The 25,936-nt window shown below is 34.2% G+C and overlaps 1 protein-coding gene across 1 annotated transcript; it reads right to left on the reverse strand.

The window, feature by feature from the left end:
• Positions 1 to 16,975: 16,975 nt before the first annotated feature.
• LOC145668671 (uncharacterized) lies at positions 16,976 to 20,382 on the reverse strand. The gene has a single exon (XM_081736728.1). The coding sequence runs from the start codon at positions 19,834 to 19,836 to the stop codon at positions 17,143 to 17,145; it is 2,694 nt and encodes an 897-aa protein (XP_081592854.1). The 5' UTR covers positions 19,837 to 20,382; the 3' UTR covers positions 16,976 to 17,142.
• Between the last annotated feature and the right edge of the window lie 5,554 nt (positions 20,383 to 25,936).

Genomic DNA, 25,936 nt, shown 5'->3' on the forward strand with positions numbered 1-25,936 from the left:
CAAGACATCAAGTTATCCTATTTTATCGACTACTCTTTAATACAGCACTAACACCCCATAAATTATACAAAATAAATAAAATTGAAACTAATCTATGTTGGTTCAAAAAGATATAGAATCTATTGACCATATAATTTTTGCTTGTGATAATAAGAAAAGAGGAAGGAAACTTATAATGGATACAATTTTTAGGAATCTTGGATATGGACCTTACTGTTTACAAAATCTTCTGGCATCAAATAATTGGAAAATCATTTACACCATTATAGAATTTCTACAACTAAATGAAATTCAAATATAAAATAAATAAAAACGGACTAATCTGATAAAGCAATTTAGCGAAAACTCCTAATTAGAAGATTATAATTAAAATTTATTTTTAAGATCAGTTCGTATAATCAAATGGAAAATATATAATAACTTTTATATCCAAGTCTGGTAAAATTTTAAAAATTTAATTTTATGTATATCAACAGAGATCAACAATTTTAGAGAAGACCTAATAATTTGGTTTCAAGGATTATACGAAACTGCACTGACAAGGAATTTTAACTTAAATTTTGGACTATTAAGACAGAATATATAACTTATACCAAGCAAACCAGTAAAGTGTAATAGGGAATACAATTCGAAGCTGCCTAAATAAAACCTAAACCCTACTTCTGGGTTAAAGAAAGAAAAAAAAGAAACTTTCTTCTATTCCCAATTTTCTTTCTTACACCGTGACATTTCAGGGAAGTGTTATGGCTTATTGCTTTTATAGGATCTATCATACAGAAATATGATAATATCTTTAGGTAATAATTTTACAAAACAGTAAAAAAAAATATAAATAGCTAATTAATAAATTAATATTATGAAGAAGAGAGAAAACAAATTACGAGAAACGAAATAAAACGGTACTTTTGGGCCGTTACATCTACCACCGCCTTTTGCTTCCTATTGAGCGTTCGACTTCTTCAGATTTTGACTTTTTACGTCTCTTTAGATCATCATCTTCTTTAGGTCATCATCTTTGATTCCTCATCTTTTCACTATCCGTAATGCGTTCGTCTTCATAATTCTTTTCATTCTCGTTTTCTTTTGAGAGAATTCCGTCTTCCCGAAAAATACATTCATCTTCATCAATTATTCTAAGCTTTCCTGTCAGTTTAGGTTTAACATCCGACTCAATCTTCTCATCTTTGTCCTTGTATTGCACATTCTGAATAAATTTCATTTCTATTTCTGTAATCTTTGCTACACTTTCTTCATATACCACTCCTTTTTTTTAGCTTTCATTTTCGAATTTGGCTCTCTCTCATACTCATTATTTTCTTTCTTTTCGTCATTATCACATGGTGTAAATGTGTTATTTGCTCAGTTGGTGCCAATCCACAACTACAAATACTTTCATCCTTCAGGTTACTTTCCCTTTTTATATCAGTTAGTATTTCGGTTTCCACATGTTTCTCATGCCCGCTTTCTGTATTATTAGAGATTGTTTCCTCTTCACATTGATTAGGTTTGACGTTCTTTTCTACTTGAAAGCTTGATCGTCCTTCATCCATTTGGTTACACAAGGTCATACACTGTAAGTCTCTACCCATTCAAATGGTTTGCAAATATTCCAGAAGATTCTCAAATCGATCCAATCACTTCATAATATTTTGCACCGGTTGTCGCATCTTCTCTGCAGCTTTGTCATCCATTGACTTGTTCATGGCCTCAACATTTAAACTTCTAGGAATACTTTCGTCTCTGGTTTTCTCTAAATTTACTTCGTCCGGTTTTGAAAGCTTATTGCTATTTGTGACAAGGTCGTATCTAGGTGAAAATAAATTCCTTGCTACACCAAAGAAACTAAATTTCCTGAGTTGGTTAAGTTGTTGAAAGACAAAGTCAAGTAAAGAGCAAGAGGAAAGAGATAAGTGAAAATGTACAGCAGCTGCAGTAGTCTATGGGCCAGACAAGATTTGAGTATAATTTGGGGGTGCCAGATTTCCTTCAAACCACAATTGCATTGGTACCTCAGTACCACGAAAAACTATGATGGCCGTCTCGGAACGATAGCTTTTCAAGATGGCGTCGAATCAGAGATGGCGCCTGAGTCAATTTATAAAACTGGAAATATCTCGGTTCCTAATTATCGAATTTTAACGCTTTCTTTTTTAACGATAGCTCATTATATTTGCAACAAGTTTCGTTCTCATCATTTTACCGTATCTTGGACGGAAGAAAATTACAAAAAATGAATTTCGAAGCGTTGTAAGTTTTAGTTGATCAATATTAATCGTGACAACAAAGAATTTTATGGAAAAATACTTTGGACAAAAGAAAAGAGACATTAATTAGCTTTCGTTTGATGTATTTGTGAACACTTTAACAATATCACAGCCGGAAATATCAAGATTTGAATGTTCAAAGGCCCCGGCGTTCAGAAAACTCAAATAAAAATTGATTTAAAAAAAAAAACTTCTCTTCTGCAAAAAATACGTAATGCGAGCTATATTTCATATTTTACGTTCTTAAAATGTAATCTAATCTTGCGAATTTTAGTTCTCCTCTTCACTGTCTGAAAACCTAACTTTTTTGTTAACTGTATACTCCTCAGGATCTGTTTAAGGTAGGTGGTTACAGTCTGCAAACTTACAAGTAGGTGCATACTTCGTTGTTATTAAGCAACAAAGAACAACTACGTAGGTTACAGGACAGGGGCGTCATTTATTAGGACAGGAAGGAGCCATTTCCGCTCCAAGAGTTTGAGGAATACATAGACCCCTATACTTTAATCAATTGTCTGCTAATATACTAGTACAAAACGTAAAAATCTTATGTCGATGATACTCTTGCCCTCCTCAAGCAAAGTCTGAAATGACATCCCTGTTACAGGAACGAGAACAAGAGCAACTCAAAAGGCTCAAGACAGTTTCTGGAACTTATAATCCGGTCATCCACTGAACAGATACATATCCACACTCGTCAATTTTTCAACCATAGTTTTCAGACTCGAGAATTTCAGGAAAGTTCTTAGGCCTCGTTTCCAAATTGCAAATTGGTAAGTTTCTCTAAAAGCATGCTGATAGAGGCAATTTTCGCATGGAGGAAGTTGAGCAGAATCGATTACACCTCGTTTGCTTCAAAATAATTGGTAGCTTGCTTCATTTACTTGATCAATACGCATATTTCTCAAATACAGGAAGCAAACAAACTTTTGTAGTTGGCTGAAACGTTCGCTGTTTATATTCCAATCTCTTTCAAAGAAAGAAAATAAATTTATAAATTCATCACAATTTGGCAAAGTTTAATTGTCTTTAATTTTCGTTGACTACACATAGCACTAACTGAATCACAACCAGTCATTCTGTGATGGGAAGGTAAAGCAGATAATAAAGGAGATCCTAAAAAACTTAGACAAGTTTCCTTACATCAATAGGTCGAATTCGGTTTTCTGTTTCACGTTAGATGAAAACATTATTTTGATTTTCAATATGCACAGACACATATGCACACAGAAAGAACACACCCGTGTCATATGATTTACACATGACATTTGAAAACTAGTGAGTCATGTTTAATATGTAACATCATTCTCGTATCAGTTTCTTGAGAAGATGACAGTTCTGGCACTTCATTGATATCTTTTGCTACCGTATATTTTTAAAACACTTGTTTCCATACGCTACAAACAAACTTTTTCTTTTCAAATCCATTATTTTTTACTTTTGCTGCCAACTTTCTGCTACGAATCTCGTTAGCTAATTCTTGCTGTCATTACGTCTTAAGAGTCGCTTCCAGTTTTGTACTTTATGTGCACTCTTCAAAGCATGAAATGATATCCCTTCATCAGCACCTCTCAAAGTTCTTTCAGTGGAGGTTATTCATTTCTCTTTATAAGTGTCAAAAACTACATCTATTCGGTCACTAAAATAGCTTACTTTTAAAATTTCTCGCACTATTAAGTAAGATACTTCATCAAAAGTACATTTTTTCCATATAATTTATGAATAAACTCCATTGCGTCAATAACCGTTGCAGATTTACCATCTGGACGGTCAGTAGGTGAAACCATACAATGAAGAAAGTTCGCTAGTGTGGCTTTGTTAATTTTTCTTAAAGTACCATTAAGATTCGCTAGACTCAATTACAACGGTACGTTGTATATTTATATATTGTTACTACTTGTAACGATAATTGGTCGTAAAGTATTTTATATATGTACTAGACTAGTTATGTCGAAGAAGAAAAAGAAAAAGAAATATATGTTAATTCTAATTGTAATATTGACGTGGAAAGATATTCATATGTTTATATAGTTTTTATTTTTATTTTTTAATAATAGGATTTTGAATAGGAGGTCAGGACAACCATAAATAAATAGAGCTATTCAGATTTAGAGAGTAGACATATTGAAAAATAAGTTTGTAAATGTGATGTATACTTCTCAGTTTTGATTATTAAAATAAGTGTAAAAACACACACACATATATATAGAAGTTTTAGTGGCTCAATACTAAGAACAAAGGACCAGTGATTCGTTGTATATGGTGCCGAAACCCGGGAAGTGAATGGTTGTATCGTTTTGGAAGTACAGTAAAAAGCGATCAATATTGAGCCAAATATTAATTATACAATTTTGAGAAGTGGCCGAATTATATATAGAAACATCATGAGTGTTACAAATAATGGAACGATTGACATTCCAGTAATGAATTCTTCAGATACCATGTTGGAAATGTTAAGAGAAATGTCACGACAAATTACGGACCACCAAGCTGAACAGCTTGCAAAGGTGAATCAACAATTGGAAAAACTGGATCAAAAGGTGATCCAACAAGCTCAACATTTTGATCAAAAATTAGAACAATTGTAGCGATGCAATGACGGTAAATGGGACCAAATACAGGAACAATTAAATCAGGTGAACCAACAAATTGCTGCCAAATTCGGACATTATGATGAAGATATGGAAAAAATAGTGCAGAGATTTCCTGAGGTCCAGGACTCTGTAGACATTATAGAAACCACGGAGCAAGCAAACTTTGAATTTACACTAGTGAAATTTACGGAGTTTTCACAAAAGCATACTGCCGTACTGGTTGAAACAGACTATCCTAACTTTTCCTTTCAGTCGCATACTTTTGATTGTCTTATGGATGCTGCGTGTAATGGTGATGTCGGTATGCATCAAAGTGTGAAAAGGTACGACCGTTTTCGTCTAGTGAATGCTATTGATTGCTTGTATTCACAATATATTCAGCATGATATTAATCCTGTGGTTCATGTAGCAGGAGGTAAGTTGATTCCAATATTCGTAAAATGCAGAAAGAAGACTTGTGTTCCTATTAGTGCTTGTGTTGATTGGTCGATTGAATTGAATCTGTTGAATTGTTCATTCAACGAAAAGATCAATATGATAATAGTAAGCAGTCCGGTGATGTTTTCACAGAACGTGATGCAGTGCATTGACTTTAATAATCTAAGCATGATATTGCAAAGTTTTGAAAATCCATCAAGAAGAAACAGAAAGCATGGCAGGACAGATTACCATGAATATTGTAGAAAGAATAGGTAAAGACACAACATCTCGCTACCAGTGAAACGAATGAGAACTGAACCTAGTGTTACCGGTAAGATAACCTAACCTAATCTTAGTAGTAACGGTAAATGTGATTGTGTGACTCAACCTAATCCTAGTGTAGTACGATTACGTTCACCTAAGAAGCATGTAAGCATTAGATCTAATCACGTTCGATGGAGACTTCGTAGAAATCCCATAGATGACGAAAATTCTCAAAGTAAGAAACAAAGAACTGTAGATGTAAATAACGCGCAAGACTGTATTACGGTTTATGACTTTCAATGCAACCTAAACAAATTCATTGGTTATGTAACTTAACCTAATGTAGGGGCGTCCGAAAGGATATATCAAATTGATTCTTAATATGGCCACATATGTCTTAATGTTATGTGTTTTCTTTAATATTCGTATTTTCATGATGTTAATAAGAAGTTAATTATTATGTTATTTTCTGATTATTATCATATTTCAATCTTAATCTATACTTTGTTTAACTATATCTTATACTCAATCATTTTTCGTTAGATGAACAACTATATGAATATCGCATACATCTTTTTCAAAACCTTCTTCATGTTGCATAAATAAATAATTAATAATTTGTAACAAGCATTTAATGGACCCGAAAAAGGACTTAAATAACTAGCAAATCAAATTTCGAATGTGCCTTATCGCCGTTGAAACGTATAAATAAATGAAGATGATGATAAAGTTTAAAATAAATATGATATTTATTATGATAATAATATTGTTATAAAATTAAATATGATATATGTTTAAAATAAATATGATATTTATTATGATAATAATATTGTTATAAAATTAAATATGATATATATGTATAATTATATGAATTGTAATTTTCAAGTATACGAGGTGCATTCGAAAACTCGAATGATTGATATGTAAAAGTAAACGATCCAGAATTCTTTTTCTTTTTATTTGAATAAATGAATAAAAAAAGAAAAGTCCGTCGGGCGCCATAATAAACAACGGTACGTTGTATATTTATATATTGTTATTACTTGTAACGATCATTGGGTCGTAAAGTATTTTATATATGTACTAGACTGGTTATGTCGAAGAAGAAAAAAAGAAATATATGTTAATTCTAATTGTAATATCGACGTGGAAAGATATTCATATGTTTATGTAGTTTTTTTTTTTTTTTTTTTTTTTTTTAATAATAGGATTTTGAATAGGAGGTTGTCAGGTCAACCATAAATAAATAGAGCTATTCAGATTTAGAGAGTAGACATATTGAAAAATAAGTTTGTAAATGTGATGTATACTTCTCAGTTTTGATTATTAAAATAAGTGTAAAAACACACACACATATATATAGAAGTTTTAGTGGCTCAATACTAAGAACAAAGAACCAGTGATTCGTTGTACAATGGCTAAGGACCCAAAGGATGACTGAAAACTTCCTCCATGTTTAGGTTACGGTTTTCTGCTTCAAAATCGTATTTCCGAAAATATTTCTATTTGTCTTTAAAATTATTTCTTTGTTATTGTTTTACTCCTAACCTGGTTATTTTTGAAAGTTTGCAACTGATATTTTCTTCTAGTCAAAGAGACCTTTATTCTTTTATAAACGATCATGTTTGAAGTCTTCGTAAGCTTTTACCCTTTCTGTCTTCTATAGATTCTTCTAAGCCTTTGAAATGTGCACAGTGTTGCAGGGATTTTTGTCAAAGGGTTGGTCCACTCATTCTACAGAAACTCAACTAAGGCCAAGACTTGTTCTTCGTCTTTAGAAATACGAGTCTTCTGAAGATCCGGATGCTGGTATTTCTTGTCTGGAATGATTTATACAAATTTTCGCATCTTCCCGAGAGCTGAAGCTCGATATTCTGCGGTTAAATACTGACTGCTCCAAGCTTTAAACTGAATCCTTTTGTCCCACCTGCTGTCTGTGTATCTCTATTTACTGTCTCCTCTAAAGTCTGATCAACCGGAATTCATGCAAATGGATTCTTTGATTTAAGCTGAACAGAAAATTCTACAGACATCTAGAACTGAAAAATGGAAAGATTTGTATTTTCCAATTGGAATAGTTCAGTCAATTGAATTGATAAGTACCTGGCATAGTTCATTATATCTAAAGAATACACCATGAGATCATTTCTTGTAAACACGAAAGGTAGAGTAACCAATTACCCCTATGAGCTTGAATCAAGCCCAACAGTAACTCCACTAAATCTATGTAAAACTTTCAGAAAGACGAAAGTACTCCATTCTCATGCCTCAAATGATTCATATAGCCTTCGAAAAGAAGAAAAATTTATTTGATTTTGTTGCCTCCGTGCAACGTTTCTAAACTGTTTTGAGATACCTTTTCGGCACATAAACAAAATAACTAATTTAATTCTGTAACTGTAAAAGGAAACTGAATATTTTCGACTTCGACATGCTCATTCCAACTTATTCTCATTAAGGCTTCGTAGACGCATTCATGGACCCTTACAGCACGGCTGTATTGCTTTGCGTCTAAAACTTGACAAATGAAGCCAATTGCAATTCTTTCTAATTCTACTGCTAAGTTTTTAAGTTCAACTTACCAAATAAATTCCCAATATCAGAAAGTAAGTTACACATTATGTGAAAGATCTCATCATTATGAAAATACGGTCAAATTCATAGAGATATATCCACTTAATTTCTGTTATTTTTGAAAAATGGCCTAATTTAAACAACATTTTCCAAATTTAGCCTTGACTTTATTCGATTGCACTCAGTCCATATTTCATAAACTGTTGACTTTTCAGTTACTGAGTGATTTGTGGAAGGCAAATAAGCTATTATATTAGGTTAACATTGTTCCTGACTAGTATATTAAATCCTGTCCAAGAGCTAACTGTCTAATTTCTAGAGTTGCAATGCCGACTTAGAACCCAAAGTAAATTTTTCCGTTTAAATTCCGGAAACAAGCTAAGGCAAACAGAAATTCGCTGTGTTGTAATATTAGGAGGCTCGATCTTCTTACTTGCAATATATTCTGGTAAAGGTGAATGATGAACTACCATGCATCTCTTCTTCTTATCATCATTAAATACAGGTTTCACAGGTAAACATGAGTCTGATAATTTCAGAATTATAATGCCATTAACTCGGTGAGTTTATGGAAACATTTCGCCTCAATATTCATCGTTTACATTGAATTGCAGTGCTGCCGCGCACACCTTTGAACATTCAAATCTTGATATTTCCTGCTGTATTATTGATAGAATGTTCACAAATTCATCAAACGAAAGCTAATTAATGTCTCTTTCCTTTTGTCCAAAGTATTTTTTTATATAATATCTTTTGTTGTCACGATTAATATAGATTAAATAAAACTTTCGTCTTTTATAGATTAAATAATAAAGCGCTTCGAAATTCATTTTTTGTTATTTTCTTCATACATCATCCAAGATACGGCAAAATGATGAGAACGATACTTGTTGCAAATATAATGTGCTATCGTTGAAAGAAAACGAGCGTTAAAATTCGATAATTATGAGCCGAGATATTTCCAGTTTTATAAATCGACTCAGGCGCCATCTTTGATTCGACGCCATCTTGAAAAGCTACCGTTCCGAGACGGCCATCATAGTTTTTCGTGGTCCTCAGATACTAATACAATTGAGGTTTGAAGGAAATCTGGTACCCCCAAATTATACTCACCTTACCTATACTAGCCCATTGACTACAGAGAAAGAAAACGAAATTGATGGAAACAAGTGAAGCTTTGGAGACTGAAACAAACCAATTTACACATGAAGCAGAGCAGAAGTCATGCTTTACTTTATTTACAAAGCCAAAGTCTATCCTTAGAACAGCTTCGCTAAAGAAGAAAGAGATTATGTCTATAGATGAGGAAATCACACAACTTTATACTCACTTGTAATATAATTCCTTTTTCTATTCCTAATTACATGTCACACTATCAGGCAATGATGATGCCAAGTACGAAAAATAGATTTTTGTTCTTTGTAAATTTTTCAATGCACAATTAAAATGTCATGTAGAAAGAATGAAAATACATGTGTTGGATGTGGGTGGATCGGGTGACTATAAAAGAAGTTGGGAGGCCCAAAAAAAAAAAAAAAAAAAAAAAAAGCACATTACGCTCCGTTTTGTGTTTTTAATTATTGTATATTAATACTGTACTTGAATTAATATTCACTGCATAAGTTACTGTACTTTTCATTTCACTGTTGTGAGTTTTGAACCTACAGTTGGAATCCTGTGTCGGAGTCCTAGAAAATTGATGATTTGTCCTGGTTACGTCCTGGAATTTTTTGGGGGGTGGAAAGAGAGTCTTGAATTCTTCTTGCACGTACTTAAATCGTGACAATATTTTTCTTCCTGACTGTCCGTATTCTTATTTGTCAATTCAGAATCTTCCTTATCTTCATCTAAACTAGTAGGCGATGCATCCTCATGAGCTAGCTCTTTATTTATTCCCTTACATTTATCGGTACACTTCTCTTCATTTGAGTCAGCAATTTGTACGTCATTGGTCGATACATTCTGCTGTATTTTATTACGTTTCAAGGATTCCTTATTATTACGATAATTAGCTCTCATCCTTTTTTTTTACAATTGTCGTATTATTTAATTAATAATGACCCTTTGAATAATTCTTCTTTTTCTTGTCAGATATCTTAGTAGCTTAATTTTGCTAGGGAAATTTCCTTTCCTCGACACTCACTTCTTACTTCATCCTTTAAGATCCTGGCTAGTAGTCTGCCATTTGTGATGTTTCATCTTCTCTTCTTATGTACCAAGAAGTGGATATCAACTAAATTCTTTCTGCTCCATCTGAAAAAGCTCTTGGTTCGCCATTTTAATAAAAAATTCAATTATATAATACATTTGATTTGCTTTCGGAGAACAGGAGCTAAAGGAAAACGGACGATCATCGATGTGCGCTTATCGTCTAAAATTGCATATGTATATGCTAAGGAATTCAGCCAAAGAGATCTTCAATTAGTTACTTGTGAAGCTAAATAACGATGTTCAACAATCTCCCATTAGTAATAATATTTTAATATCCAGAAATATACGTTAGAGATATGGATTAATAGCTGGATCTAACTGTTCACCTTGCATTAACAATGGTTATCTATATGTAGTATAAAGCATATATAACATCAATAGCACGATAGTTTTCTAACTATTCCCCTAAAATTAGTATAAAATTCTGCGTAATATCAGAACGTAAAGAATGAGGAGAGTAACTAGATTAGTCCGTCAATTCGAAGAATACTTTTAATATCATACATTAATCTTCTTAATTCATAATTCGTCGTTTCATATTATCCAATACTTAATAATAATAATAATAATAATAATAATAATAATAATAATAATAATAATAATAATAATAATAATAATAATAATAATAATAATACATACATACATACATACATACATACATACATAATTACATCTTTGATTCATTAATATTGATTAAACCTAATCTAGCTTCATCATCATTTCAACTTAAATATTTATTATAAACAACTTCAATTATTTTTTATTTTTATATATTTTTTTCAGTTTATTCATCATATTCAATAATGCTTTCCATATATTTTTTAAATATTAATATACTTGTATATATTTAAAAATTTACAAATTACGGAAACAAATAGAAATTTGAATATAACGTACCTACAACAATTCGTTTTCCGACATTCTTGGATGAAAACCTCGGCTGAATATATGATTGTTTACAAATTTTTAAAATAATAATGATTCAAATAGAGGTCGATGACAATAATATTATCAAAATACTTTCAAACAGCAGTTAAAATGTTGATATCAACTCCTTTCTCCGAAACGTCTTCTGCCTTCAAGATCTCCAAAGCCATGCTACTTTGCTCTAGGACATTGCATTTGACCTACTGTGCTCTCTGCTGGGAAAGGGAAAACCAGAATTGGTTTTCTTCGGGTTAATAGTTCTGTATAATGTATTGCCTGACGCTTTAACTCCCAGAAGATATGGGGCTCAAATGTATTCTACAGCTGAGGCTTGTAACCATGTTTCATCACTGAGGGTACAATTAAGAATATTCTCCAATACTGTTTTAAGAGCGTAGTCGAATTTCTCAAGTAGATTATCGTCCCTCCAGGAGGGGGAACAACGTAGAAAATACAACAATCTTGGGATCGAGAAAAATGCTCTGAGGAGATAAAATGCAGAATTTGCAGAAACTATGGAAAGGCGTGAAAGTAGATGATCTAAAGATGAAATCTTTTCCAGTAATATCTTGCTCCTTGTGTCTGGTGTAAGAGCCGCTCCTAACAGTTCGGCGTTAGAGGATGTTAACTTAATTCTAGGCGCCGCCTCGTTGAATCTATCATATGGATTTTGAGTTTCAGCATTTGTTACTCCTAGAAAGCCGATTTCGCATTTCGAGTAATTGACAGACAATCCGATCAATGTTGCTAATTGAGAGACAATCCGATCAATGTAGCTTGTGTGTGTATGAGGTAAAGTATGTAATACTGACTCAGTTTCTCCGGCTATAGTGCCATCGTCTAAAAACCAAATGTAGAGCTCAGTATTAATATCCCTAATGATTGGCTGAAGAGTTAATGCAAATAGAGCAGAACCTAGTGGATCACCCTGTTGAACTCCTCGTTGCGAAATGATAATATTATTATCTTAAAAAGGTAGCTAGCTTGTGAGTAGCTCTGGTATATATATATGGAAAGAAAGGAGGGAAGTCGCTTTTAACTGAAGACAACATTGAATCTCGGTTAATTTCGTTGAAGGCGTTTTTGAAATCTATTTTAAGTAGGGCTTTAGGTTGAGGATGTTGAGAGGAATAATGCATTCGTGCTGCATGGACTGCAATTTCAGCTCCGTAGGGCCCGCAGACTCCTAGCTGGTGAGGGGATAATATATCAATTAATGATTCTCGCATTCTGGAGCATATAATTTTAGCTGTGAGTTGCCTCCACACATTCCCCACTGCTACTGGTCGAATGCCACCACTTTTCTTCTTGAGCGCAATGAGTGAAACGCCGAAAAAAATCGGATTTATCACGGCTGGTAATTTTCCTGAAATTATCAGATTTAATAATTCGCAGATTGTGTTGACTAAACGCTATTTCGTCTGGGAATCTTGAATCATAATAAGATCTTTTAGAATCGCTGGACGGAGATTTTCCATTCCACCTACTGAACCCGCCGGGAAGGGTTTCAGTGCTTTGATGAATTCAGATACTGATACTTTATTAACAGTAGAGAATGTCTCGAGAGGTTTAGGAAGGTTCAATGAATGGGAGTGAGCAGGATGTTTTTCTCTAAGAGATTCCAGCACTGATTTATCCGGAGTAGTTAAAATATCTTTGGAAGATAATAATCTCACTGCTCCTCGTATGTCTCCCTCCGCCAATTTGTGTTCGATGGTCTTGATATTAAATGAGTTGGTAGTTGGCGGTTGACGAGGCTTTTATGTATGCATAAAGTGGGCTGATAGAGCATCCCAATGAGATTCTGACAAAGTCCTGACTCTGTGCTTTACCCACGATGTGAAGTTGGTGACTTTTTCGGAATGTGGTGGGATACAGAGTACTGCATATGGTTATAGGAAAAGATCTGTCCAAGAATCGAGATTGTTAGTTCTCATTATCTTTTGTATTATGTCTTGAAGAGATTCTGCTACGGCCAATCTAGCTCCTCGAGGAACTCGGCGAAAAACTGGAATGTTGGCTTTGAAATGAGCGAGTACATCGCAAAAGTGAGATACGAGTCTTCAGAATTGAAATCTATGTCATCAAGAATTATTTTACTGGATGATAGTGTGTTATTAGAGTGTTTCTCTGCCTTTGTAAATAGCTAAACCTCTCTGGCTGAGAAAATGTCTGTTGCAGTGAGAGCATGATATACTATTTGATACATCTGAGCTATCACCTGTATTTGTGCTTTGGATTAGGGTGAAAGTTTCGTGCTTTGTAACGTTGATAGAGTCAAAGTTTGTATTATTGGTCGGATTTTCGTTATATAATGCTGCATCGCATAGCCTCATTAGTGGGTTGTCACTTTTATCAAACTTGTCTATATTATTTTGGCTACTAATATGCGTTTACTTAAATTGTATTCATTGTTGAAATCTTTGTTGAATGGATATATTTCGAAATTGAGTTAAAGGATAGAGAACTCGTAGTCTGTTTATGGAATTTAGCAGATTTCAAGGTTCCATTATACATTTGTTTATTGAACTAGTAATTATTCAACTTGTATCTATTCGAAAGTTGAAAAATAACTGAAAAGTTTCCGTTGAAATATAGTGCGTCCAGTAAGAGAACGTCTCTGACAGCTCGCAGTGACATTGCCACTACTCGCGTGTCAAGGTTTTTCTCGTTGCAACTGTAGTGACAATTTAATTAATGGTATAAGACAGAGTGATCGTGGTTGGTAACACTGGTATCAAAGTAGGGACTGCAATGTCCCACCGCATGTGGTAAGAAACGTCAGAGACCATCTCTTGTTGGCCGTGCTATAGCGCTCATTGTTGGAAGATCTCGAAATTATAAAGAACACCAACCGTTATTTCTGTATTTTACTTGTAGCACTGTTATCACTGAACTGATTTAAAAACGGATTTTCACTAAAACTGTCTTCAAACCACAATGAACACCTTTGCATCAAATCTGCTCTCCAAGATGAACCACTCTACCAGAAAAGACAACTCTCACAGGAGAAAACATTTTTATGCATCTGTATTAAACAACAATTAGAAGAATAAATTATTTCAACTTATTTCATAATATTTATTTAGCAAATTTAGTTATTCTCCTGTCTTTCTCTCTTCAATTCATAACATTGCCATAGCCGGTTGAATTAATGTATATAAATAGATTATGGAGGAATCTCTAAAACCATAGACTAGAATATATTCTAGTCTGTGTCTAAAACTGAATTAAGATTTGTGCTACGCTTAATTGTTTGATTAACTCCTACTTAAAAGTTATTACCAGCTTCTATTGTGAAATTAACCTGGATTATTTTAGGAACCGTTGCATAATCGATAACATTTTTGACGATATAAGCCACTTTCAGATGTAATGTCAATTATTAATGGCAATAAGAAAGTAAAGAATGATTGGAAGGACATAAATAATTTAAAATTTCATAATGTAACAACAAGGACTCATTACGAAATCAGGAATCACTAAGGAAAATGTGTGTTCAATATAACTTTCTTCTATTTCCAATTTTCTTTCCTTCGCCGTGACATTTCAAGGAAATGTTATGACTTATTGCTTCCATAGGAACTATAAAGGTAACCAAAAAAAAAGTTCTGTCGCTTATTCACCCACCACCTTCGAATATCGAATGTCACCTAAGACGTACCTGGAAGATCAAAAGTAGTACCCATCAGCATCGACGACATTCTGCCTGTCTAAAGAATGGAGCAGGTGGTAATCGGACGATACAATGTCCTGGGAGTATGGCGGATGCAATAGTGTTTTCCATCCAAGGCGTAGAATGGTCCCGGGTCATACTAGCCATGTGAGGCTTAGCGTTGTCTTGTAACACGAGGACCTCTTTGTGATTCAGCTCTGTAGCCCCATCCGCCCTTGTATATAATCAACGTGGGCAGTTTTATATATTCTTACATAGTAATACGTAAACTTCGCGTAAAAGAATCTTGCACGTTATTTCTTCTTTTTCCCCTGTTCGTTGGATTGGAATTGAGTTTCCCGTTCCGTTCAGCAGCAAGGCTATGAGACATGTACACTCATGTCCAAAGTTATTGTCGCGTGTCTTTAAATATGTTGTTCTAGTAATATAATTTGATAACGAATTCGCCCAATATTTCTTATAATGTTAGTATGTGTATAATCGGCAAAGACATGTATGTGACAAATTTCATGTCAAAAGAGCAGTAAATAAGAATAAAACGAAAATAAAACTTTTTTTGTCCATTTAGCAACATTTTGTTTTACTCATTCTAATTTTCGTATTTATAATTCTTTTCCTATAAAATTCACCAGTAATATACATTTCCCGATTATACACATAATATCAGCATTAAAAGTACGCTGCAAAATCATTATCAAATTATATTCTTACAAGAAGACAGTTATAGATATGCGACAATCATTTTGGACATAAGTGTACCTATAGATTAATCTGGGATCGGAACCACATGAACTTCCGCTAGAAATCGAAGCTGGATCTCCCACGCCAAAGGTGCATACGCTATGCACATAGTCATGAGAATGCTCTTTTTCCTTTTCGTGTTTGGCAGGTTGTTCAAATAGAAAATAGTTCTACGGTTGCTCGAGAGAAATGCAGTTGTTGAAGCATGCTAATTGTCACTCAACACACTCACATGTCTCGTTTATGGTTGCATGGATTGTTAATGTATTGATACTAAAGAAGTCTTTCATTTCTCACTGTACAACCATCAAGCCAGCAACAACTTTCAGAGGTACAAGTCTATACAGAATGCTACAGAATTAGTGATTATTCCATCTTAATACGTACACTTAGTGTGTTGATGATGCTTACATGAAAGGTGTTAATTAACTAACAATTGTTGTGCAACATCAAGTAACTGATTTGCGTAAATAAAAGGTTACCACTGTGGATTTCTACGCCGGAAGTTCGGGTTCGAATCCCAGTAGGTCGAAACTTTTTTTAACATGTTTGAATTCCAATCTATACTCAGTGTGATAAGCAAGATCTGTTCTAGAGAAGGAAAGAAAAATGCTTGAATGACGAGAATAATGCAGAGCTGCAAGAAATCAATGAATGGAGACAAAAACTGACCAACTTATTTCCTTGATTATTCCAAATTTGATAGACCTTATCAAGAGTCATTTTGACGTATGATTAGCGTCATACTAAAGACCTGACAACTGCAGAAAACATGTTAGTCTAACTTTTTAGTTTTACACTAATCACGCGTCAGAACGTCTCTGCATCTAACTCATGTATGATCAGTGTCTTGTCTTTCTTCTCATATGCAGTATGTAGTAAAATAATACATTATGTCACTGGTGTATGGTCCTCATGGAAGAACACGCTGAAAACAATGGAGATTCGTCTTACTAGTTAGAATGGAGAAATCTTCATTACCATCCCTCTACTGCAGAAACAATTTCAAGGGTACCAACATCTATCAACTTTAATTGTGTATTGAGTTGCATATATGTCCAGTTATTTAAAAGCTCAAAAGAGATCCCCGTCAACTAATGCAATTTAAGCAGTCATGAAAGATACTTTTGTGGGTGACTCTCGCAAATGGGGCTATCTTCCTCCAGAAGAAAAAAGAATTCGTACCAGCACGTATTCTTCATTCTTCGAAATGTTTGCCTAGGTACTAGTTAATAATATTTTAGGTTTACAAACCCAGTGTAACAAGACTTATTTCTTGCTGTGTGTGTGTGTGTGTATGTATGTGTGTGTGTGTATTATATCTATTGTACATTCCATATTTTTCTCCCCTTCCTTAACATAGATTTAGTTTCGGTTCTCGAATCTGCAACTTAATTATGAAAACCCGACCTTTCACAAGATCTACTTTTCATTTCTCTATATGATTTATTGGCCGGATTAAGTTTTCCTATCATCTAGTTTCATGTGTGTTATATTTTTTACTAAAGCGACACGAATTAAATTCATTAGTATTTCTCTGTGATTCACTTAATTTTTCCTTCAGATGGCCTCTTTCTTTCTTTAAAGCCAAACATTTTGACGTGATGTCCTCCAGTCTAGCTTCTATTGCATTGAGATGAATCAAGCTATCTAACTGTTCTTTGAAATAATCCTTTTCGTACATTGAGCTTCCTACTTGCTTCTTCTCTCGATTCGATTCTCGTTTCTTGTTTCGTATTCGATTCTGGAACTCTTCCTCTTGACCATCTAAGTGTTCACGCTCAAACTGATTTGTGCTCACTCCCGCGCCTTGTGCTTTCTCTTTAACAGTGTCATCACGAAAACTTTCCAGTTTCTTTTTAAGTCTTTTGTTTTCTGCAGCGACATACTTAGCTTCTTCCAATTGACACCGCAAGCTACAGATTTCGGTTTCTAACTCGGATACATGGGCATCGATTGCATTAAATCTAGCACAAAAAGTCCCTAAAGATTCTTGTAAGACATTGATATGTTTAGTCTTTTGCTCGAGAATTTCTGCGTTAGCTAGATGTTCTTCATTTGATTTTTGAAGTATTTCTGCTTCTTTTGCATACTTTTCAGTCAGTAATTCTTGTGCTTCTAATCGCTTATTCAAATTCTTCACTTCTAACTCCAAAGTTAGTTTTTCTGTCATTTCGTCTTTAAGTTTTGTCAACTCAGATATTTCTTTCTCTTTTTGCTGTAAGGCGTTATTCAACTGACAATTTAAGTCATCTATTGTAGTTTCAAGACTTGCATTTTTCACTTTTAATTCTCCAATTTGTTGTTCTAAGTTATTTTTTAAATTTTCTTTTTCGTCCTGGAGATTCTGAACCTGAAGCGCTGCGTTTGTTTTTATTTCCACAATATCAGTTTCAAGTTTAGAAGTTTGTTCCGCGGCTTCGTGCATTTTAGTTTCAAACTCTAGCTCCATAGTTTGTATACGCTTCTTATAATCAATCAATTCTGCTTCAATCATTTCTTTTTCTTTCTCGACATTTTCTTTCAATATTAATTCGGCTTTAAATTCATTTCTTTCTCTAACAATTGTCTCAACCCGAGTACACGCGTATACTTTAAGATCACGCAACTGAGTTTGAACATCATTCACTAGTTTATATTTCTCCTCTATTTTGTTTTCCATTTCTTGTTCTAAGCTACGTAATTCCTTCTTCAAACTGACCACTTCTGGTTTAGTTCCTTCGAACAATATAAATTTATTCTTTAAGTCTTCTGCATCGCTCAGAGTCTGCTCAAGAAGGTTTTGCAAAGTACTTTTTTCTTTTTGAACCTGACATAACTCAGATTTCAAACGTTCACAATCATAACATACGCCACACATTTGTTCCCTCAAATCTGCACCCTGTTTCTGGCACTTACGAATTTCTGTCTCAAATTCCGTGATTTTTTCTTGACACGTTTTGACAATAGATTCTAGATACTGTTTTTCTTTGTTCAGATCAGAAATTTGTTGCTTTAACTGTTCATTTTCAGAAGATAGTTTATTAAAATTTGTTTCCATGTTATCATTTTGTCCCTCAAGCCTTGATAACTTAATATGAAGTTTTTCGTTTTCGCAAGTGTAATTACAAAGTTGTGTCTTTAGCTCATCCATTACTTTCAAGTTTTGCTGCAGTTGATTTTCCAGATCCTTCTTCTCGTTTACACACTTATTAAATTGGTTTGTCAATGTATGTATTTTGTCTTCATACTCAGAAAGAGTAATCTTCATATTATTTATCTTACCACGCGATTTGTTTAACATTTCCTTCAACTTAGATCTTTCTTTTTCAAGTTCTTCTTTCTCTGTTGTTAAGTGATCTACCTCACAGCAATAATTAGATAACTCTGACTGTAAACTAGTTCTCTCTTGTTCTAGGTGAGTTATGTGTGATTCGAATTCGTCTTTCTCGAGTTGCAATGTCTTGGCTTCGTGCTCATACTTATCTCTGTCTTGTACAGCATCATCAAGTGCAAATCTTAGCCTTTCCTTTTCTTCTTTACAAAAGCAACGTTGTTCTTTGAATTTATCTCTCTGTTTCATGCAAAACGTTAGCTGCAGATTTAACTCATTTCTCTGATCTTCAGATTTATGAAGTCTTGATTTTAATTCTAAATTTTCTTCTAACAAGAAGCAAATCTTTTTCTTTGGATTGTTTCTCTCGGTTTCATTAACACATATATCCTGAATATGAGCTTTGAGTTCAACGAGATCTTTTGTAAGAGATTCAATTCGTTGTTCATTTAATAACTGTATCTTATCTACTTCCATTCTATGTTGCTTTCTTTCTTCTTCCACATCATCTTTATAAACTAGGAGTTTATATTGAAGGCTTTGCAACTCGCTTCGAATTTCTTCGATATATTTATTCTTCGATTTCATTTTTATATCTTGTTCTTGCGAGAGACTGCTAAGTAGTGCCCTGGTATGAATTAGTTCTTTCTCGAGCCGTTCTCGGTCCTTTTCAGCATCACTCAGCAAAGAAATTCTTTTTCTTAGTTGCTTTTCCACTACCCGTAAACGGGTTACTTCCTTCTTTTGCATTTCTGTCTCTTTTATTATTTCTTCCATAGGTTTTCCTAATTGAATATTTTGTTTATCTAACATTTTCGAAATAGTTTCTGCATCCTGACACAAATCTTCCATTTCTCTGTTTCAGTCTTGGCTATTTTCATACTTCTAAGCTCATCCTGACAATTGCTCGAGGCCGAATTTCAATTTACCCTTCTCTCCTTGAAGTTCAGTAGTACCACTGTTTCGTAAAGCACTTTTTTTTTCCCTGAAAAGATCCGGTTTTAATTACTCTCATACCGCTTTCTTTTGGCTTAACATCTAGGCTATATCTGGTGACTTCTGTCCGTAATATTCTTTGGATGCCCTATACTATTGGACATTCCGCTTTTTTTTTTCTCTCTTTCTCTCTGTAATTTCTGATTTTGAAAAGTAAAGAAAAAGCACTCTCAAATCAATTACATCACGTTGTCTGTTCGTTAAATTGTATACAACCTGACCATTGGTTGTAATCGTGACATCCAAGTATTGCCCAGAGATATTGAAAAATGATTTTTTTTTAAATGGTCTTTGTGCTGTTAGTAACCACTAAGGGCGTTCTTAAATATATTTTGTATATTTCATTGTAATTTTGATTAGAATTGCTTGGATACAAGAATATTTTCGGCAAATAAAATTGTACGACCAACAAAAAACACAAATATGAGAGCCTCAACAATGCGGAAAGCTATTTTTAAAATAAATAAGTCATAGAAACAATCTTGTGAATGCAGGAGGTTTAAATTAATAATTGCTAAAGCATAAAAAGCATTAAGATAAAGATGCCTGCTGGATTGTGTAGTTGATGCAGGTGAACTCTGCTCTTCAGGATAGAATACGATAAGATCAAGTGTGAGTCATAAGTCTGGCAATATTTTCACATTCCAAAGTGCAGACATTTGTATACGCCGTGACCAATACAATGTTCGGCTCAAACCCCTTGCCGTCTAAAGCGTGTACTCCTTTCAGAATACCGAATACAAGTTGTGCAACGTGGTTTAATACGATCTGCTTCACTCGATGGTATATTATTGGCTCTCGAAAAAGTTTTTCGTGACAATGTTTAAAAAACAAAACAAAAATAAATAAATAAATAAATAAATAAAAGTTTTCACAACCCTGCTTAGAACAGGAATTTTTCTGAAACTACACATGTTCATTTAAGGATTTCATATTTGAAATTTCAAATTTCTAACATGAGATACTTTATTCTGGTATACATTTTGAACCCCTTGATTCCTCCTGGGATACGCATTTTAATCAAAGAGACATGACAAAAATCACAGTTCGATGTAGCTATACGGAGAATGTCACAAGCTTTTCAGCGTAGTTCTCATCGGTTCTGCTCATCGCCAACCAACAGCCTCGTATGCAATTCCTAGAACAATTCGACGCATCTTATGAGTAATAATAATAATAAACACTGCGATTCATTTATAGTATGACGTCGGTGGAGTATACCATATCCTTCAATGGCTCAAGGCAAAATAATCCCATGGTGATGAATAAAGGGAGTATGAAGGCTACTCAACGTCTCCGAAACAAGGGACTTCATTAAAAACTCAAAAATATGTTTCAGCGTTTTCGAAACTTCGCTTCTAAGGAGGAGAGGAGTATCGTTTCTCTAATATTCAAATTTCTCTTTCTTTGTTCAGAAAATGACGAATATAAGGATTTATTAACATGGTGGTGTGAAATGTGGTAAATAATTTTTTTAATTAAAAATAAAGAAATAAGTGTTTCCATTTCCGAAAATTCCACTTCTAAGGATGGAAAATAACTCATTTCTATAATATCCAAACTTCCTTTCTTTTATTCAGAAAATGACCATCTTAAGCGTGCTTCAAATTGGAGGTGTAAAATTCGGTATACAAACTCTTAATTCAAAGTAAGGGAATACTTTTCAAAAATTTCAAGTTGCAAGTGTGTTCTGCGGTACACAATATATTTATTAAAAATACGTGATTCAGCATTATATATATATATATATATATGGTGCCTTCCATTTCAACTCAGGCAAAAAAAAGTAAAATTGTACCATCACCATCTCAGATATTGTTGAAACTTTTTTTATAGCAACTAGACATGTTTTTAAGAGACCCAAATTTTTTTGTTTTGTCGAAAAAAATTTTCCCGCCAAGTAATGGGCCATCAAAGACGGGGAGTACAATTTATGAATTGTAAAAGACATGGAAAATGGTCAACTTCGGAGCCCCTCCATTCAGCTATGGAGACAGGTAGAGTTATAATTCTTGTTGTGTTATGTACATAGGGATATAAATAAACTATATTTTATTGTAGTTCGGTTTGCGCATGCGTACCTTTTTGTACATAAATTAACAAATGAACGTTAATTTATCTGAAAAGTCGAAGTTTGCGAATTTTTTTCGAGCACTTCCGGTTCGAATTTTAAAATTCTGTTTTCGCGGTTGGTAAGACCTAGTTACCCGCTTTCCGAAAAAAAAATGTATCGCTTCTGTGTCCAACCGTTTTGTCGCAAAAAATTCGAGAAATTGTAAAATTCTCAAAAATCTCCATTTTTGGGCGCCATTTTCTCGAAAACACCATCTTTTAAAATTCTGAAATTTTGTCAGATGGTTTAGCTTTACATGAATAATAAACACACCAAATACCATTCTCGACCAATGCTTCATGAATTAACTACAGCCCTTTGAAGTTAGCGAAGTTTCGTTAACTTTGATATCACAGTTAGCAACACTGGAAACAATAAAAATGCAATGATTTGATGATGTTTGTGGTTCACATTAATTAAATGAAGAATAAAAGGTTTTCCTGGCTGGTTTTTTATTATTTTGATCAAAAAAGCTCTCTGGAATAGTAAAATGAGCCTCCCCCTTCTTCGTTTTTTTTTTTAAACGAAGTAATCTGAGATGGGAATTACGATTACGAAACACACAAATTTTAAGTTCACTTACTGAAAATGGTCTTCGGAAGCAACATTTCACTGATTTTTTTTTCACATGGACCAATCATTTGCTTGCTTGGTGTCTTCTTCGTTAATAGCAGTAGTACACTCACAACTCGTCCAGAGGTGGATCCAAGGAGTCGATCGCCTTCCCAGAAGAAACTTTCTTATTTTATATATAAATAAAACCCATTCCAGAGTTTGAAGCTCTTAAAACTAGCTCTAAGTAGCAGTATTATCCCCCCTCCCCAAAAGTTCGTCCTGGATCCGCCCCTGCGTAGCACATTGTCGATAATCACAAAACACTTATTTTCATTTCCTTTATGCTCTTCTGGAAACCTGTACCCTGCTGAAAGTCCATGTGGAAGCACAAACAGCACTTCAACTGTACGTAAATCATGATTTATTCATAATTCTGCTACGCACCACTGGTTATCATAAATACAGTGGACTCTTTTTAATTCGAAGTCCAGGGGGACACGAAAAAACTTCGAATTATCCAAAATTCGAATTATCCAACAACATTCATTTTCACATATATATAACAACAAACAAACCAAAGCACTGTGCATCAAAAACTTATTCATATGGTGTATGTAGACTTTACCTTTAAAGCAGCTTATTACTTGCGTGATCGAATACCGCAAACTACCGACATTGACTCTACATAATTCAAACTACATGTACAATGGAAAATATATTTACGTACAATACAACATACATTCAATAGCCCAAACATTTAAACACCAGTAACAATTTGAATATTCTGTTCTCACTTTTAACAAGTCGTAAACCTCATTTGCTTAAATCTGGTTGTTTTTGTACGGTCAATAAATCTTGAATTTCATGTATTGCATGGAATACCGGTACGATATTAATGACATTTGGCTGACTTTATCAATAATTCATCTTAAATTTTCAACCAATTCTGAAACAAGATTAGATTGGCACACGTTCTTTATCTTTACTTCTTCCCCAACTCACCTTCACCTTTATCGTTACATAGATTTTCTATTTATCTTTTGTATTACTTTTCCCTATGGCTGCATCTGGATAACTGAAAACACGTTAAAACTGTATTTCTCTGTTTACATCTGTCCAACATTAAAATTTTTCAACTGTATTTACTTCGAATTATCCAAAAACATAGGTTCAAAAGTTCGATTTATCCACGATTTTTTACTATTGTTTTCAATACAGTTTTTAAGGGGAATGGACTTCTGTTAGAATTATCCAATATTTCGAATTATCCAAGTTCGAATTAACGAGACTCCTCTGTATATGCAAGGGCGCCGATCCTGGGGGGACCGGGTCCCCCAAAGCTCGTGTGGGCCTCCTATTGTATTTATGAATATACAATATTTGGCATAATTTGAATGCAATTTGTCTTAAAATCCTCATATATATACCTTCTGCATCTGAATCCCCTTCCCCCAATCTACAGAGAAATCGGCGCATTTGCGCATATGTATGTAACAAAAGTTCTTTTTGCAGACTTCTTAAATCTACATTTTGAATTGCAGAAGCTCGATTTTGGGGGAAGCATGAAGTTAGTTTATGGTGACCCGTTACTGCCATAAAAACTTCGCCATTTTCCGAAAGCCAAAGATGACTTCGTCGAATACCAGTTACCGGTCGCATACTTTCCCATTCTTGCTTTTTTTTTCTTCTTTCTTTCTTTCGGAAGTTGTCGAATTCAGTTCCAGGCAACAAAACGAGAGTAATACCCGGAGTTTGTACTTGCACTATACTCACGAATTCTGCGGTTTTAATACTGTGTATCTATTTTTGCGTAAGGTTATGCCGCGTTGCCACATTCTTTACACCCCCTCCCCCCAATACTGTCGCAGAGACCCTTGCATGGCCGGTTTCACTGCAAAACCACTGCTTTATCGGACCTGTCTGCATCTCGAAAATCTGAAAGCGATTTTTAAAATGGGATGCAGCACCATCATAAATCACTGACACGGTTTGGGAAATTGTACACTTATTTCCGCGTATTCGAACCTTTTTCTATAACCTATATTTTCGTTTTCTTCGAGTATTTTTAGAATCTTGTCTATGGCTATGAGTACATGAGCCGAATCGTGTGTTTTGTCGTCGCTTATTACAACAAAACTGTCAGTTGTTCCATATTCCGGTGATATAACTGAATTTCACTTTGCAGAATAACAATCCAGTTTTCAACAAAGTCCACATGAAGTAAAATAGAATTTGTATCTTGAAATTTTATACGATGCTTTTCTTCTTTCTTTCTTTCGGAAGTTGTCGAATTCAGTTCCAGGCAACAAAACGAGAGTAATACCCGGAGTTTGTACTTGCACTATACTCACGAATTCTGCGGTTTTAATACTGTGTATCTATTTTTGCGTAAGGTTATGCCGCGTTGCCACATTCTTTACACCCCCTCCCCCCAATACTGTCGCAGAGACCCTTGCATGGCCGGTTTCACTGCAAAACCACTGCTTTATCGGACCTGTCTGCATCTCGAAAATCTGAAAGCGATTTTTAAAATGGGATGCAGCACCATCATAAATCACTGACACGGTTTGGGAAATTGTACACTTATTTCCGCGTATTCGAACCTTTTTCTATAACCTATATTTTCGTTTTCTTCGAGTATTTTTAGAATCTTGTCTATGGCTATGAGTACATGAGCCGAATCGTGTGTTTTGTCGTCGCTTATTACAACAAAACTGTCAGTTGTTCCATATTCCGGTGATATAACTGAATTTCACTTTGCAGAATAACAATCCAGTTTTCAACAAAGTCCACATGAAGTAAAATAGAATTTGTATCTTGAAATTTTATACGATGCTTTTCGGTAGCAATTAATTCTCTTTGGATTTTCTTGATGTAGTCATGAATTATAATTCTTACAGTTAAACCAGCAATGTACGATACGAAAACGGAAAGTGGCACAGTTTTTTTTTAACGAGATCATTGTTTTCCCATATGGCGTACGTAACACTTTCATTTTCAGCAGGATCAAAGACTCCACACTTATTCCTTTCATTCCAGGACATTCACTACATTCTTGAAGAAGAAAGCTGTCATTTTCAGCGGATCATACTACTAAAGGAAATAGGTCACTCATGACAGCTTCAATACAGGTTGCACCTTTGATTTGTTGCAACACAGCAGCAGATAACTTAAAATTTGCACAATAGACACCCACACACACTTCTCTAGCAGGTTGCGGACTGACCCACTTTAGTCGAATACTATAAAATTCCGAGTGACCCATTCTTATGCTGAGATTGCTGTGTT

Source organism: Thermobia domestica, chromosome 13 (assembly GCF_964235325.1).
Source record: "Thermobia domestica chromosome 13, izTheDome1.hap1.1, whole genome shotgun sequence".
In the NCBI taxonomy this organism is placed as follows: domain Eukaryota; kingdom Metazoa; phylum Arthropoda; class Insecta; order Zygentoma; family Lepismatidae; genus Thermobia; species Thermobia domestica.